Source organism: Lucilia cuprina, chromosome 5 (assembly GCF_022045245.1).
Source record: "Lucilia cuprina isolate Lc7/37 chromosome 5, ASM2204524v1, whole genome shotgun sequence".
Lineage (NCBI taxonomy): Eukaryota > Metazoa > Arthropoda > Insecta > Diptera > Calliphoridae > Lucilia > Lucilia cuprina.
Window position 1 is genome coordinate 10,327,455 of NC_060953.1, and position 18,379 is coordinate 10,345,833.

The window sequence follows — 18,379 nt, forward strand, 5'->3', positions numbered from 1 at the left end:
GAATTAAGAAAAAGTTTCTCAACAAAAGTTTCCTAGTGTGGACCGAATGTAATAAATCTTGTAAAAAAGTCAAATAAACTATTTTCTACTACTACTACATACAAATGTACATAAAAACATAGTAATTCTAAAATTTAAAACTTTCTATTGCTAAAAGTCAGTTGACCGAACTTTTTAAACAATACATAATATTCATTAAAAGGATTTGTCAAACTATCAAAAGTCCATTTTTTTCATTAGGAAGGCACATTGCTTAAATTATTTTGATACATATCAGACTGTCATTATTTTACTATGATAAGATTTTTTTTAATCGTATGTGTATACTTTTGATTATTAAAAACCCGTACAATAAACATTGTGGTTTCACAAAGAATCTAGGTCAAATAATTTCTAGATATTTAAATGAATAAACAATAACTTGTTTTGGGTGGTTATGAGTAAAAAATTATAAAGAAAAATTACTTATAGTAGGGGAATATAGGCCCAAAAGAAATAACGTCTCTTATTAGAAAAGGATGACACAAAGTTAGGAATACACAACAGCAAGATATTGTAACATTTAGATGAATATAAAGAGGAATGACATGTCTCGATATTGGTTGTTGTGTTGAAAGATATAGACTAGATTAACTAAGAGAATAAATTTTATTAAAAGTAAGAAATCTAGCACCCAATGTTTGTAAGGTTGGCATTTCCATCAAAATTTTTCTCACCTTTTTTTTTTTTTTTGATTTAGGCCAATTAACAACCATTTTTTTATTAAGTTTTTATCTTGCTATAAACAAATCAACTCATTATACCCTTCACCTTCGTGGGAAGGGTATATATATAAGTTTGTCATTCCGTTTGTAATTTCTATAATATAATTTTCCTACCCTATAAAGTATATATATTCTGGATCCTTATAGATAGCGGAGTCGATTAAGCCATGTCCGTCTGTCTGTCTGTCTGTCTGTCCGTCTGTCTGTCTGTTGAAATCAGTTTTTAGAGGTCCACAGATATCGGCGAGATCCGAAACTTCAATAATTCAGTTAGACACGCTTTCGAGAAGATGGCTATTTAAAATCAGCAAAATCGGTCTATAAATAACGGAGAAATGAGCAAAAATCCGAGACAACCTCTCAAAAATTTCATCAAAAAGCCACATTTTTTTCATGCTTTGTTAAAAAAGCAACAACAACACTGTAAATTGGTTAATGATGTACATGTGCGTGTGAAGATGTATTTGGTTTTATTCAGCTTTGTATTTTTTTTTTTGTATGTTTGCATGCTGTTCTGTTCTCACGAAGGTAAGTGGGTATAACAAGAACAAGGAGATAAAGCAGTAATATGTTGGTAATACAGCTATATTTGTTTGAGGGTGGTAATACAGTTTGACGGTGGTATTACAGTACAACGGTTAATATTTCTTTCTGCTACAGTTTATATTTGTTTGTGTGTATGTTATGTGTGACATGTGTGCAGAGATACAAAATAAATAAAAACTTTTTTTTAAAAACATACTTGGTGAAGGGTATATAAGATTCGGCACAGCCGAATATAGAAATATTACTTGTTTTCATTTCTGTTTTCGGCATAAATTTTAAAATAAACAAATTGCCAGCGTAACATCGGTGAAAAACATTGTGTTGTAGAGGGGCCGGTCATTCAACTTTTCTTTAGTTATAACCAACATTAAATGGTTTAATTGCCAAGCAATTGAGCAATTGTTCGATCGTTAGCATTAAATATAAACGTGTTTATATACAAAACTTAAATTATAAATAAAAATTATTAAAATTAAAAAAAAAAAAAAACTTTTTTCGTTTTTTAGTTTAGAAAGAATTATGCATAAATAAACAATTATAATTATTTGATCTAAATATTTAGTTAATATATAGACACTACAGTTTAGTAACTTAAGAACAGTTTGATTTATACTGCTCAGGATTTCTCTGCTCAGGTGTTCTCTTCTCTCCTCTACTCTTGTCTGCTTTAATTATAACTTAATATCTAATCATAAACTATAGCAATTTTCAAAATTCTAATCTTTAACGTACACGTGTTTATATATAATTTTTTTAAAAAAATATTAAAAAAACTATTCTTTATAATAACTTTATGATCTCAACAACTTTGTTTGCAAAAATTAACTTTTTATAGATCTCATCTGTTTCAAAATTAGATTAGATTTAATTTTAATATCTAAAGTCCTTTTTTATATACACTCTAAAAATACTTGTGTGTAATTTGTCACATACACACCTTTTTTTTAAAATTATATTCTTAAAATTTCAAATCGTTTAAAAAAAATATTTTTATTATTAATTTATTTTTTTTTTATATTATATTTGTCCTCCTCTAAAATAAATAAGATATGTACTAGTACGTTAATAATGAAATAATTAAAAATATTTTTTTTATTTTCCATGATTTAGCAAAAAAAATTATAAAATTAACAAATGTTTATCAGTAATTGTTGACAATATGTTTTGTTATTAAACGATGGTGATTTCTTTTTTATTACTTTTGTTCAAATCAAACAATTCTAATTATTTTAAGAATTATTAACACTCTGTGAACTGATGTCAGATTCAGCTGTAGTTATCTAATATTTAACTTGTAAGAGCCAGTCTAATCTAATCTAGACTAGTCTAGTCTATAGTATAGTCTATAGTCTAGTCTATAGACTAGTCTATAGTCTAGTCTATAGTCTAGTCTATAGTCTAGTCTATAGTTTAGTCTATAGTCTAATCTATAGTCTAGTCTACAGTCTAGTCTATAGTCTAGTCTATAGTCTAGTTAATAGTCTAATCTATAGTCTATAGTCTAGTCTGTAGTCTTATCTATAGTCTAGTCTATAGCCTAGTCTATAGTCTAGTCTATAGTCTAGTCTATAGCCTAGTCTATAGTATAGTCTATAGTCTAGTCTATAGTCTAGTCTATAGTCTAGTCTATAGTCTAGTCTATAGTCTAGTCTATAGTCTAGTCTATAGTCTAGTCTATAGTCTAGTCTATAGTCTAGTCTATAGTCTAGTCTATAGTCTAGTCTATAGTCTAGTCTATAGTCTAGTCTATAGTCTAGCCTATAGTCTAGTCTATAGTCTAGTCTATAGTCTTGCCTATAGTCTAGTCTATAGTCTATCCTAAAGTTTAGTCTATAGTCTAGTATATAGTCTATAATATAGTCAATAGTCTAATCTATAGTCTATTCTAAAGTTTAGTCTATAGTTTAGTTTAAAGTCTAGTCTATAGTTAAGTTAAGTGTCTAGTCTAAAGTCTAGTCTATTGTATAGTCTTTTGTCTAGTCTAGGGTTTAGTCTATTGTTTAGCCTATTGCCTAGTCTAAAATCTGGTCTATAGTCGAGACTATAGTATAGATTATAGGCTAATCTAGTCTACAGTCTGGTCTATATCCTACTCAAATAGGAATATATGTATATCTCTAACAATAAATCCAATCAGAAGAAGAGATAAGCCTGAACTTTGAATTGTTTATAAACAATCTATACTTCTAATTAAAGAAACAAATTATTATTTATTATCAAAAAACATACTAATACACTTGAACAAAGCTAAAGTGGCTAAACGTGGGTTAATAATATAAATAACATAAGTACTAGTTGAAAAAAAATGTGCAGAGTAATTCTACTTAGTTGAAAAAAAGGTGTCACAGATTAAATTATTATTTGTTTTTGTTGATACGAGAAATGATCTATTTATAAAACAATTTAATAAGAAATTAGAAAGATATGTTACAAATGATTTCTTTTCCAAAAAAAAAAATACGCACACACACGTGTTTAAGGCTGTAGTAGCTGTAGTTAGTAGGAAAACACTTGTTTAAAGTAGTTTAAGAAAAACAACTGATAAAACAAATTAGCAAATGAATTTTTATCTGTATAAAATAATTATAAAAAAAGTAAAAAAAAGAGTAGAAAAAAAACATTTGTAGAGAAAATAAGTTATTAACTTGTTTAATGTGATGTTGTTTTTTTTACAACTAACTATTATCACTATTACTGTTAAAGTCTAGCAACAACTGTTTGTTTTTCAAATTTAGTTTGAAATTTTTATAATAAAGCAGGGCATTATTATTATTATTAATATTTACATTTAGTTTGTTTTTATAATTATATTACATATAATTTAAAATTTTTTATTATAACTTTTAAAAGCTAATGTCTTTTAAATCTTTAAATTTACACAATTATTTATATAATAATATTATTTCAGTTTTTAGTTTTAAATCTCTTTTTGTTAAATTATAATTTCAGTGTCAGAAATGAAAAATGAAAGTATGTACATACTTCGACTAAAGATGCTTTTAGTAAAAAAGGGATATTGAACCATTGATGTGCTGTTCGGATGCATTATATGCTACTAGACATAGTCTCTTACTTCTTTCACTAGCCTTACCTCATCTAAATGGATTAAAGATGCTAGTACATAATATTTTGGAATTATTCTTGATTCTAAACTATCACTATTAATTAGACTATAGATAGACCATAGACTAGACTATAGACTATGCTACAGACTACACTATAGACTATACTATATACTAGAATATAGACTACAGACTTGACTATAGACTAGAATATAGACTAGATTATAGACTAGAGTATAGACTAGACTATAGACTAGACTATAGACTAGACTATAGACTAGACTATAGACTAGACTAGACTATAGACTAGACTATAGACTAGACTATAGACTAGACTATAGACTAGACTATAGACTAGACTATAGACTAGACTATAGACTAGACTATAGACTAGACTATAGACTAAACTATGGACTAGACTATAGACTAGACTATAGACTAGACTATAAACTGGACTATAGACTAGAATATAGACTAGACTGTAGACTAGACTATAGACTAGACTATAGACTCGTCTATAGACTGGACTATAAACTAGACTATGGACTAGACTATAGACTAGACTACTACTACTATAGATTATAGACAAGACTATCGACTAGACTGTAGAATGGACTATAGACTAAAATAGACTATAGATGTAAAACTTGAATATAGTTAATGTTATATTCATATGACATGACCTCCAAACTCTAACCTTTAAAGGGTTAAACCAAAAGGTATCTAGTTATGCACTTAAGTGACACTCTAGTCTAGTCACTTAGCTCAACAATTTTCATATATTAACAAAAACAATCTCAATTTAAGTTTGCAATGAATAAAGAAGATTGATAAAGATCACACTATGACGTCGATACACACATACACACACATACATTTGGCTGTATTTTAATATTGAGCAAAATGTAGTACTCGCAACCAGTATACTCATAATAAAACCGACAGACAATCTTTCTTTTCTACCTATCTTTCTTCCAATGCGTCGTATAGAAATGACGGGCGTTTCAGTGCTCTACACTTACTCTCTGCGCGGAAGTTTTTAAGTTGCAGTTAAAGATTTTTTTTGTCTTGGGTATATTTTTTCGATTTAAAAAACAAGAAATTCATTTCAATTTTCATACGTTTGTTGGTCGTTTGCTTAAAGAGTTGTTTTGTGAAAGTTTTAGATACATTTCTTTTTTTTTTTCTTCGTTTAATGTTGTTATTGTTGTGTTAAAACTTTATTATTGTTTGTTTTATTAATTTTTTTCGGAGAATAATTTATTTAAATTATTTTCTAGTTGAAAGTGTTAAAATTATAACTAAAATATTTAAAATTTAATACAAAATGTTTACAAAACGTTCTCATCTATTAAATACATATTTAAATAATAATAATAACAACAATAATAATACCAATGGAAAATGCATGCAAAATCATGCACAGTGTATGGAATCGGTAAGATTTTGTAACAACTAAACAAAACTAAAAAGATCTATTTAAAAAAAAAAATTTAACACATTTAGCTCGAATTTAAATAAAAGTATAAAATTTTCAATCAACAAATATTTCAGAAACTTTTTTTGGTTTAAAAAAGTTTTTAAATATTTCAGAACGTGATAATTAAAATGTAAAATTACACAATTTATGTTTTTAAGAATTTGTTTTTTTCTAATTACAACAAAAAGCTACACTTGTGTAATTTTACAATTATGTAAAAATTATAACTTTTTGTGAATATTTTTTACTGAAAGAAATATCCATTAACGCAAATTGTTTAAATATTTTAACTGCGACGGCACGTTTTAATGATATTAATGCAATAAAAAATTTTTTTTTTTTAATATTCATTGAATAATATTCTTATTCATAAATATTTTTTAATTGTTTGTGAATAAAATATTTTAACTATTTATTTTAATAGTTATTTCTTTTATTTAAATCAAAAATTACGTCAGTTCTTCGAAAGGAAAAAAGTGATTTTTGAGGTGAAAAAGTAAAATTTTGTGTGAAAAGTGAACTATAGAATAAACCATAGACCAGAATATAGACTAGAATATAGACTAGACTATAGACTGGACTATAGACTAGACTATAGACTAGATTATAGACTAGATTATAGACTAGACTATAGACTAGACTATAGACTAGGCTATAGACTAGACTATAGACTAGACTATAGACTAGACTATAGACTAGACTATAGACTAGACTATAGACTAGACTATAGACTAGACTATAGACTAGACTATAGACTAGACTATAGACTAGACTATAGACTAGACTATAAACTAGACAATAGACTGGACTGCAGACTAGACTATAGACTATACTATGGAATAGATTATGCTATAGACTAGACTATATCCGAGATTATAGTCCAGACTATAGACGAAACTATAGTCCAGACTATAGACGAGACTATAGTCTAGAAGACTATAGACCAGACTATAGACAAGGCTATAGTTCAGACTATAGACGAGGATATAGTCCAGACTTTAGACGAGACTATAGTCCAGACTATAGACGAGACTATAGTCTAGAAGACTATAGACCAGACTATAGACGAGACTATAGTCCAGACTATAGACGAGACTATAGTCCAGACTATAGTGCAGACTATAGACGAGGCTATAGTCCAGACTATAGACGAGACTATAGTCTAGAAGACTATAGACCAGGCTATAGACGAGGCTATAGTCCAGACTATAGACGAGACTATAGTCCAGACTATAGACGAGACTATAGCCCAGGCTATTGACGAGACTATAGCCCAGGCTATAGACGAGACTATAGTCCAGACTATAGACGAGGCTATAGTCCAGACTATAGACGAGACTATAGTCTAGACTATAGACGAGGCTATAGTCCAGACTATAGGCGAGACTATAGTCTAGAAGACTATAGACCAGACTATAGACAAGGCTATAGTTCAGACTATAGACGAGGCTATAGTGCAGACTTTAGCGAGACTATAGTCCAGACTATAGACGAGACTATAGTCCAGACTATAGTCCAGACTATAGACGAGACTATAGTCCAGACTATAGACGAGGCTATAGTCCAGTCTATAGACGAGACTATAGTCTAGAAGACGATAGACCAGGCTATAGACAAGGGTATAGTCCAGACTATAGACGAGACTATAGTCCAGACTATAGACGAGACTATAGCCCAGGCTATAGACGAGACTATAGACAATACTATTAAACTAGAACAATTAAACTTTCTTAATTTTTTTTAAATTAAAAATTTAGAACACTTTTCAAACTAAATATTTTAAGAATTTAATTAATTTTTTATTATTTTCAAAAAATGTTGTGTATAAATTAACATATATTATTTATAAATTATCATTTTATGTCAAAACCTATATTTATTTTATAGATTTAATTTGCACATTTTGAATTTGTCATCATGATTATCTTGAAAATTTTCTTAAAGATTGAAAAAAAAAGAAACGACAACTAGATAGTAATAGAGGCCTAACTATAACTACTTGTTGTAAGTGGAGAAGTACAGTAATGTATAAAACCTAAGCAACTTTAAGTTTCAGTATAAACTTAAACAAAAACAATTTAGCTTTAGAGGGAATACTGTAATAACAAGAGGGAATACTGTAATAACAAAACTGTTACAATTTAGATAGGAGTTAAACTTTATTGTTTAGGTTTTTAGCAGTACTGTATATATTTATGAAAAATTTCACAGTAAACAAACCAATCCAACTGAAGAAACATTTAAACATTATCTAATTAAACATACGTGGCCAAACTGACTGACAAACTGTCTGCCAAGTGTTTTTTTTGTTTTTACTGCTTCATCCAATCTAAAACTCTGTTTTATATTAAAGAAAAGTAAACACAACTTCTTTGGGATAATTCTTGTGTTGTTTACAATTTTTCTTATTTACTGTCAGTTTGACGTTCATTCAATTTATGTATGTATTTGTATATTTGCCTTTGGCACTTTGTGATATATAAAATTTTATGTTAATTCATCATCGACAACTAAAAACAAGTAGGAAAATATAGTCGGGCATGGCCGACCATATAATACCCTACACCATGAGTATATTTTTTGAAAATTTGTATTTTTCATAAAGAAACTTTTATGTTGAATTTTACCTTAATTCCAAAGTATTAAAGCAATTTATTGATAAAAAAATTCTAAATGAAGCTTTATATAGGTCAAATATGGGCCGATCCTCGGAAAATTTGGAAATAAATATATTTTTAAATAATAGTGTCTGCAGTGTCATACTTATGTAAAACTTGTTTGTGTCAATTTTTAGAGAGATAATAGAGTATTTGACGTAATTATGGCATAAAAAGTTCAAATCGGGAGGTACGGTTGTATGGGGGCTAGGTGAAATAATGGACCAATATCAAACATTTGCAATAGGCTTCGCCCCTGTGCCGAATTTCATCAAATTATCTTGAAAATTGCGGCCTTTACCTTGCGCACAAGGTTTACATGGACAGCCAGCCAGACGGACGCACGGACGGACATGTCTTAATCGACTCAAAAAAAGATTCTGAATCGATCGGTATACTTTAAGGTGGGTATGGGACCAAAATTTTTGTATGTTACAAACATCAGCAAAAACGTATAATACCCTCCCCACTATAGTGGTGTAGGGTGGTATAACAAATGTTCTTAAAATTCGTTAACCCAACAACATTCTAACTTTATTATGTCTTTTTTTATTAATATTATTTTAGCTGTTTCTTATACTATTTAATTTGTTATTGTTGTTGTTGTCGTTAGTTCTTTGTTTCTTGTTGTTGTATTAATTTTTTGAAAAATTCTAATTTTTTTAAACTTATAATTCTGCAAAAGATTTTCAACATTTTTAGTTAGCTGTCGTCTTTAGACTGATCAAGTTGTTTTCATATCAATATTAAAAAAATACATAAATATAAGTTTTTTTTTAGTTCAAAACTTTTTAAACAATATTTCTTATCATCAATAAAAACAAACCTTGTGTGAACTTAACATTGAATTTAAAAAAATAAATAAAAAAGAAAAAGTGTTATTTTTTATAAAAAAGTGTTACTTTTTAATTAAAGTTAAAGTTATTAAAAAAAAAACTTAAAAAATGCCCAATCCTTCGGTTGGTTTTTATCCTCATGTTAAAAGAAGGGTATGTGCTTTCTTTAAAATTTTAAATAAATATTTAAAAAACTTTTAATTTATTTAAATAATTTCAAAAAATTATCCAAATGACTTGGCACTTTTTGAACATCAAACCTTCAAAAAAATCTATTTCAGTTCTAGTTCAGTTCTAGTTCAGTTCTAGTTCAGTTCTTGTTCTGTTCTAGTTAAGTTCTAGTTAAGTTCTAGTTCATTTCTAGTTCAGTTCTAGTTCAGTTCTAGTTCAGTTCTAGTTCAGTTCTAGTTCAGTTCTAGTTAAGTTCTAGTTCAGTTCTAGTTCAGTTCTAGTTCAGTTCTAGTTCAGTTCTAGTTAAGTTCTAGTTCAGTTCGAGTTCAGTTCTAGTTCAGTTCTAGTTCTAGTTCAGTTCTAGTTCAGTTCTAGTTCAGTTCTAGTTCTAGTTCAGTTCTAGTTCAGTTCTAGTTCAGTTCTAGTTCAGTTCTAGTTCAGTTCTAGTTCAGTTCTAGTTCAGTTCTAGTTCAGTTCTAGTTCAGTTCTAGTTCAGTTCTAGTTCAGTTCTAGTTCAGTTCTAGTTTTGTTCTAGTTCAGTTCTAGTTTTGTTCTAGTTTAGTTCTAATTCAGTTCTAATTCAGTTCTAGCTCAGTTCTAGTTCAGTTCTAGTTCTGTTCAAGTTCTGTTCTAGTTCAGTTCAAGTTCAGTTCTAGTTCAGTTCTAGTTCAGTTCTAGCTCAGTTCTAGTTCAGTTCTAGTTCAGTTCTAGTTCAGTTCTAGTTCAGTTCTAGTTCAGTTCCAGTTCAGTTCTAGTTCAGTTCTAGTTCAGTTCTAGTTCAGTTCTAGTTTAGTTCTAGTTCAGTTCTAGTTCAGTTCTAGTTCAGTTCTAGTTCAGTTCTAGTTCAGTTCTTGTTCAGTTCTAGTTCAGTTTTAGTTCAGTTCCAGTTCAGTTCTAGTTCTGATCTAGTTTTTTTCTAGTACTGTTCTAGTTCTGTTCTGGTTTTGTTCTAGTTTTGTTCTGGTTCTATTCTATTTCTTTTTTAGTTCATTCTTGTCCTGTTCTAGTTGTGTTCTAGTTCAGTACTACTTCAGTTCTAGTTAAGTTATAAATCAGTTTAAGTTTTGTAGCGATTAATAAATTCGTTTTAACTTGTCTGAAGTATTACCGCTGACTTGCTTAAATGTATGCAAATTTAAACATAAAAGAAAAAAAAAGAGCAAGTTGTTATCCGTCTGATTAGAAAATCTTTCATTGACCTCAAGCTAACCAATAATCATTTATACTTTTTTTAGCCCCGAGACGTTTTTAACTCTTTCTTTGGCTATTTTACAGTAAAATATTAAAATTATTTGTGTGTAAAGTTTATTGACCCCTTTTAATATGTTTAAAATGGAATTTATCTAAAAATGTGGTTTAATAAGCGAAATAAAAATTAATTTGTTATATGATATTTGTTTTAACATAGTTGGGTTATTAAACAAAATAAATAAGAACACACACATTAAAAAATTTTATAACAATTGATTAAGCATTTAACGATTACCTCGCACATTTAACTTTTTGAATAGAAATTCCATTCTTCTTTAATATAAAATCTTTAATTTTCTATTATACTTTTCTCATTTCAGTGCCTACAAGTAGCCACTAATGTTACAGAACAGAAACATCATGTAACCCGTGAGGCTAGAGGTAAAAATCTTGGTTTATGTCGTGGTTTCCGTGGCTGCACCGTTTGGCTGACTGGCCTCAGTGGTGCAGGCAAAACTTCCATTGCCTTTGAATTGGAAGCATATTTAGTGTCACGTGGCATACCCGCCTATGGTCTAGATGGTGACAACATCAGAACCGGTCTAAACAAAAACTTAGGCTTCACCCCGGCCGATCGTGAGGAAAACATCAGACGTGTTGGTGAAGTAGCCAAACTTTTTGCCGATAGTGGTGTAGTTTCCATTTGCAGTTTTGTCTCTCCCTTTGCCGATGATCGTGAGATGGCTAGGAAAATACACAAAGATTCTGGTTTGAAATTCTTCGAAGTTTTTGTTGATACTCCCCTGTCTGTGTGTGAGTCGCGTGATGTTAAGGGTTTGTACAAAAAAGCCAGAGAGGGTACAATTAAAGGTTTCACCGGTATTACCCAAGAATATGAGAAACCCGAACATGCCGATTTGGTGGTAAACACTGATGGTTTCACCATTAAAGAATCCACCTATAAAGTAATACAACTTTTAGAGGAAGAAGGTATATTGCCCAAATCGTTGCGTGATGTTGAAAAATTGCCCGAATTATTTGTGGCACCTTCCCTAAAAGAGGCCATCTTAAATGAGGTCAAATCATTGCCTTCCATACCTATTACTCAGGTAGAATTACAATGGGTTCAAGTATTATCCGAAGGTTGGGCTTATCCTCTTAAGGGTTTCATGCGTGAAGATGAATATCTACAGACTTTGCATTTCAATTCGATTTTAAGCGAAGATGGTGCCTTTAGAGAAAATCAATCGGTACCGATTGTTTTGTCAGTATCAACAGAAAACAAAGAGAAATTAGATGGTTTATCGGCCATTTGCTTGACATATAATGATAAACCTATTGCTATTTTAAGAAAACCTGAATTCTTCTATCACCGCAAAGAGGAACGTTTGGCACGTCAATTCGGTACCACACATCCAAATCAGCCTTACATTAAGGTAAACTATTGTGTTGAGGAGAATTGTAATGTTTTTTTCTATAAAGATTTTTTTCAAATTCTAGATGGTTTTGGAATCGGGTGATTATTTGGTGGGTGGTGATTTGGAAGTTATTGAACGTATACAATGGAATGATGGTTTGGATCAATATCGCTTGACACCCAATGAATTGAGACAAAAGTTTACCGAAATGAAAGCTGATGCTATCTTTGCTTTCCAAGTAAGTGTTGCAAAATGAACCAGAAATGAAGTAGAATTGAACTAGAACTAAAATAGAGCTGAACTAAAACTGAACAAGAACTAAACTAGAACTGTACTAGAACTAAATTAGAATTAAACCAGAACAGAAATAGAATTGAACTAGAACTGAACTAGAACTGAACTAGAACTGAACTAGAACTGAACTAGAACTGAACTAGAACTGAACTAGAACTAAACTAGAACTGAACTAGAACTGTACTAGAACTGTACTAGAACTGTACTAGAACTAAAGTAGAACTGAACAAGAATTGAACTAGAACTGAACTAGATCTGAACTAGAACTGAACTAGAACTGAACTAGAACTGAACTAGAACTGTACTAGAACTGTACTAGAACTGTACTAGAACTGAAGTAGAACTGAACTAGAACTGAACTAGAACTGAACTAGAACTGAACTAGAACTGAACTAGAACTGAACTAGAACTGAACTAGAACTGAACTAGAACTGAACTAGAACTGAACTAAAATTGAACTAAAACTGAACTAGAACTGAAATAGAACGGAATTAAAGCATTTCTTATCTTATGTTTCCTATTAGTTGCGTAACCCCATCCACAATGGTCATGCTCTTCTCATGCAAGACACTAAACGTCAATTGCTCGAACGTGGTTTCAAGAAACCTGTACTTCTTCTACATCCTCTCGGCGGTTGGACCAAGGACGATGATGTTCCATTACCCGTTCGTATGGCTCAACATCAAGCCGTCCTCGATTCGGGTGTTTTAAGTAGAGATGACACCGTTTTGGCCATCTTTCCCTCACCCATGATGTACGCTGGACCCACTGAGGTGCAATGGCATGCTAAGGCACGCATGAATGCTGGTGCCAACTTTTATATTGTCGGCAGAGATCCAGCTGGTATGCCTCATCCCGATAAGGAAATGTATCCCGATGGTAATTTGTATGAGGCCACTCATGGTGCTAGAGTACTTAAAATGGCTCAAGGCTTAGATAGCATGGAGGTAAGAGTTTTTTTGTTGGTGTCTAAACTTATATAATTCTTGGTATTAACTTGAATATTGTATTTAAGATTTTGCCCTTCCGTGTGGCTGCTTATGACAAGAGTGTTTCTCGCATGGCATTTTTCGAACCCAAACGTAAGGAAGATTTTGAATTTATCTCAGGTACTAAAATGCGCACATTAGCTAAGACTGGCTCAAATCCACCAGATGGTTTTATGGAACCTAAAGCCTGGAAAATTCTTTCAGAATACTATCAATCCCTATCAAAGCAACAATAGTTAACAGCTTATACTGCAACTAGTTATTTTTAAAATGTTATAAACTAAAAAAAAAACAAAATTAGATTTTATCTTTTAAGTGCAATGTTTTTCTTAAAAACAATTTTATATTAAAACTCTATAAATATTTATGTTTTTTTCCCTTTTATAATACACATTACCATTAGTTTAATAAGTATGTTTTATCAACATATTTCTTTTAATTATAAACTTTAAATACACGCCTTTTTAAATAATGTCTGCCTATTTAAATTGTTTTCTATTAATTTCATTTATTATTTCTTGTACAAGGGCTTTATATACTTACTTAATAAAATATTTTATCATTTTATTATTTTGTAATTAAGTTACAACTGGAATACCCTTTGATATTTGTGTCTTTTGGGATTTCATTTGTCGTATTTTATGTTTTACGCGTTTGTATGTCGCTTTTTAGTGTCTTAAGTTGAGTGAAAATATATCATCAGTACTGTGTATAAAACAATAAACGAATACAACATAACTTTGTAACTGTTATAATTTTTAAGTTTAAATTTATTGTAATATATATTTTGAACATAAAATAAATAAAAAGAAAAATTAAAAAAAATGCAAAAAGATTTGTGAAGATTTGTCAGTTTTAATTTAGTTCTAGTTCTGTTTTGTTCGAGTTCTGTTTTAGTTATGTTCTACATCGGTTCTAATTCTATTCTGTTCAGTTTTAGGTCTGTTCTAGTTCAGTTATTGTTTTGTTCTGGTTTAGTTTTAGTTTAGATCTAGTTCTGTTCAAGTTCTCTTCTTGCTTTGTTCTAGTTTAGTTCTAGTGCTGTTCTAATCCTGTTCTAGTTCAGTTCTGTTCAAGTTCTTGTTCTAGTTCTGTTTTAGACCTCTTCTTGTCCTGCTCTAGTTCTGTTCTAGCTCTGTTCTAGTTCTGTTCTAGTTTAGGTTTAGTTCAGTTCTAGTTCAATTTTAGTTCAGTTCTGTTGTAGTTCTGATTTGTTCTAGTTCTGTTCTAATTGAGTTCTTGTTCTAGTTCTGTTCTAGTTCAGTTCTAATTCTGTTTTAGTTCTGTACTAATTCTGCTCAAGTTCTGTTCTAGTTCCGATCTAGTTCTGTTCTAGACCTCTTCTTGTTTTGTTCTAGTTTAGTTCTAGTTCTGCTAAAGTTCAGTTCTATTTCTGTTCTAGTTCCGATCTAGATCTGTTCTAGTTCTGTTCTAGTACTGTTGTAGCTCTGTTTAAGATCTGTTCTGTTCTAGTTCCGTTCCAGTTACCTTCTAGTTGTGTTCAAGTTCTGTTCTAGTTCCGTTCAAGTTCTGTTCTAGTTCCGTTCTAGTTCTATTCTAGTTCTGTTCAAACTCTTGTTCTAGTTCTGTTCTAGACCTCCTCCTGTCCCGGTCTAGTTCAGTTCCAGCTCTGTTCAAGTTCTATTAAAGTTCTGTTCTAGTTCTGTACAAATTCTGCTCAAGTTCTGTTCCAGTTCTGTTCTAGACTTCTTTTTGTCCTGTTCTAGTTCTGTTCTTTTTCTGTTGTGTTCAAGTTCTGTTCTAGTTCCATTCTAATTCTGTTCAAGTCCTCTTCTAGTTCTGTTCTAGACCTAGATTTGTTCTAGTTCTGTTCTAATTCAGTTTTAGTTCTGTTTAAGTACTGTTGTAGTTCCGTTCTAGTTTTGTTCTAGTTCTGTTCAAGTTCTATTCAAGCTCTTGTTCTAGTTCTGTTGTAGACCTCTTCCTGTCCTGTTCTAGTTAAGTTCCAGCTCAGTTCTAGTTCTATTCAAGTTCTGTTCTAGTTCTGAACAAGTTCTGTTTAAGTTCTGTTCTAGTTCTGTTCTAGTTCCGTTCTAGTTCCATTCTAGTTTTATTCTAGTTCAGTTTTAGTTCTGTTCTAGTTCCGTTCAAGTTCTGTTTTAGTTCCATTCTAGTTCTGTTCAAAGTCTTGTTCTAGTTCTGTTCTAGACCTCTTCCTGTCCTGTTCTAGTTCAGTTCCAGATCAGTTCTAGTTCTGTTCTAGTTCTATTCAAGTTCTGTACAAATTCTGCTCAAGTTCTGTTCTAGTTCTGTACAAATTATGCTCAAGTTTTGTTCTAGTTCTGTGTTCTGTTCTAGTTCTTTTCTAGTTCTGTTCTAGTACTGTTCTAGTTCTATTCTAGTTCTGTTCTAGTTCCGTTTTAGTTCAGTTCTAGTTCTGTTCAAACTCTTGTTCTAGTTCTATTCTAGACTTCTTCCTGTCCTGTTCTAGTTCAGTTCAGATCAGTTCTAGTTCTATTCAAGTTCTGTACAAATTCTGCTCAAGTTCTGTTCTAGTTCTGATCTAGTTCTGATCTAGTTCTGTACAAATTATGCTCAAGTTTTGTTCTAGTTCTGTGCAAATTCTATTCGAATTCTATCCTAGTTCTGTTCTAGTTCATTTCTAGTTCTGTTCTAGTTCTGTTCTAGTACTGTTCTAGTTCTGTTCTAGTTGTGTTCTGTTCTAGTTCTGTTCTAGTTCTGTTCTAGTTCTGTTCTAGTTCTGTTCTAGTTCTGTTCTAGTTCTGTTCTAGTTCTGTTCTAGTTCTGTTCTAGTTCTGTTCTAGTTCTGTTCTAGTTCTGTTCTAGTTCTGTTCTAGTTCTGTTCTAGTTCCGTTCTAGTTCCGTTCTAGTTCAGTTCTAGTTATATTCTAGACTTCTTCCTGTCCTGTTCTAGTTTAGTTCCAGATCAGTTTTAGTTCTGTTCTAGTTCTATTCAAGTTCTGTACAAATTCTGTTCAAGTTGTGTTCTAGTTCTGATCTAGTTCTGTACAAATTATGCTCAAGTTCTGTTCTAGTTCTGTACAAATTCTGTTCGAATTCTATCCTAGTTCTTTTCTAGTTCTGTTTTAGTTCTGTTCTAGTTCTGCTCTAGTACTGTTCTAGTTCTCTTTTAGTTCTGTTCTAGTTCTGTTCTAGTTCTGTTCTAGTTCTGTTCTAGTTCTGTTCTAGTTCTGTTCTAGTGCTGTTCTAGTTCTGTTCTACTTCTGTTCTAGTTCTGTTTAAGTTCTGTTTTAGTTCTGTTATAGTTCTCTTTTAGTTCTGTTCTATTTCTGTTTTGATTGAGGTCAAGATTAATTTCGATTAATTACATTTCAAATTTTAAATAAAACGCAAGTTAATTTTTTTTTTGTTTTTGGATATTTTTATAAAATTGTATAAGTATAATAATTATTACAATTATAAATACTAAATAATTAATATCAAATTGTAGATGTTTTTATTACGGTATTTTATTATTTTTTATGTTTTTGTTGCAAAATTTCTTCTTTTGTTTTAAACTTCAGACATTCATTCATAAACGCACAGACACATACACACACAAATTAATGATGTTGTGGTTGTGTTTGAATTTCATTTATTCATTCATGTGAATATTTATGATTAAATTAAATATTTATAATGATATATTTTTTTTTTTTGTTTTTACTTCATTAGTACTTGTATTTATGTATTATTATTGTTGTTGTTTTTTATTAAAAGTTGAGATTTAAAAATTATTTCCAAAAAAAAGAAACAAAATATACAACAATTTGTTATAAAAAAATATTAAGGGATTTAAAACATAATTTAAGCACCTTAAAAGAATGAAATTAAAAAGAGAGAAAAATATATAATAATATACAATGTGATAAATATATGTAACTACACAACCCCGATTAGAATTAGAATGTGATTTTTTTTAATATATATAAATAAAATAAAATTTAAAAATATTAAAGAAATATAAAGAACACAAATTAAACATAAAATAAAGTGCTTATATTTAAATAATAAAAAAAGATAAAGAGAGAGAGAGACAACGAGAGAAAAGGTAGGAAGTTTATTGAGATGCAAACAAAATTTAAAGGATAAACAATTTTTTTTTTAATTTTAATCTTGTGCGTAATCAATTTAGTTTAACAAAGTTTTATTTTAATTAAAATGGCAAATTTTGGAATTTTATTTGAGAATTTTTTTTTTTCAAAATTTCATTGCAATTTATATTTTTTCTTTTTTTATATAAAAAGTCGCACATCTGTTTAGTGTATAAAAAAATTTAACAAAAACTAGATAAACAATTTATTTTTCCACAAAAATTAAAGAAAACCAAAAAACACATTTCAACGAACATTTTCAAAAGTATAAACAAAGACATGTACCAACAAGGTTTGTATGTTAAGACATTGAAATATTTAAAAATAGTTTTTATTAAAGCAATTTTGAGATCTATTGTGGTTTCGAGTATTTTTATTAAAGTAAAACTTTTCCCATCACAAGACATTAAATCAACGGCTTAATTTGTCGAATTTTTTAAATAACTCAGCAATGATTACTTAAGTAGTACTAGAACAGAACTATGACTTCAGATACAATAGAACTAGAACGATCTAGAAAAGGAATTGAACTGAACTAGAGCTGAAATAGAAGAGAACTAAAAAAGAACTAGAACTAAACTAGAATAGAACTAGAACAGAACTAAAACAGAACTAGAACAGAACTAGAACAGAACTAGAATAGAACTAGAATAGAACTAGAACAGAACTAGAACAGAACTAGAACTAGAACTAGAACAGAACTAGTACTAGAACAGAACTAGAACATAACTAGAACAGAACTAGAACAGAACTAGAACTAGAACTAGAACAGAACTAGAACTACAATAGAACTAGAATAGAACTAGAACAGAACTAGAACAGAACTAGAACAGAACTAGAACAGAACTAGAACAGAACTAGAACAGAACAAGAACAGAACAAGAACAGAACTAGA

The 18,379-nt window shown here is 30.1% G+C and overlaps 2 protein-coding genes across 4 annotated transcripts in view; both read left to right on the forward strand.

Moving 5' to 3' along the window:
• Positions 1-14,243, forward strand: part of LOC111685650 (bifunctional 3'-phosphoadenosine 5'-phosphosulfate synthase) — a 16,056-nt gene extending 1,813 nt beyond the window's left edge. The window contains exons 1-5 of one of the 3 annotated variants that reach the window (XM_023447911.2): positions 5,503-5,810; positions 11,088-12,143; positions 12,208-12,363; positions 12,944-13,366; positions 13,435-14,243. In XM_023447911.2, coding sequence (XP_023303679.2) covers positions 5,700-5,810; positions 11,088-12,143; positions 12,208-12,363; positions 12,944-13,366; positions 13,435-13,644 — 1,956 coding nt within the window. In that variant the 5' untranslated portion in view covers positions 5,503-5,699 and the 3' untranslated portion in view covers positions 13,645-14,243. Of the gene's footprint in view, positions 1-5,502; positions 5,811-9,357; positions 9,499-11,087; positions 12,144-12,207; positions 12,364-12,943; positions 13,367-13,434 lie in introns of those variants that run through there. The other 2 variants (XM_046952176.1, XM_046952177.1) reach the window with 2 other exon arrangements.
• A 3,520-nt stretch (positions 14,244-17,763) lies between these two features.
• The window catches only part of LOC124420009 (ras-related protein Rab-8A), a 1,922-nt gene continuing 1,306 nt past the window's right edge, over positions 17,764-18,379 (forward strand). The window contains exon 1 of the mRNA XM_046951467.1: positions 17,764-17,776. Within this exon, the coding sequence (XP_046807423.1) occupies positions 17,764-17,776 (13 nt within the window). The remainder of the gene's footprint in view (positions 17,777-18,379) is intronic.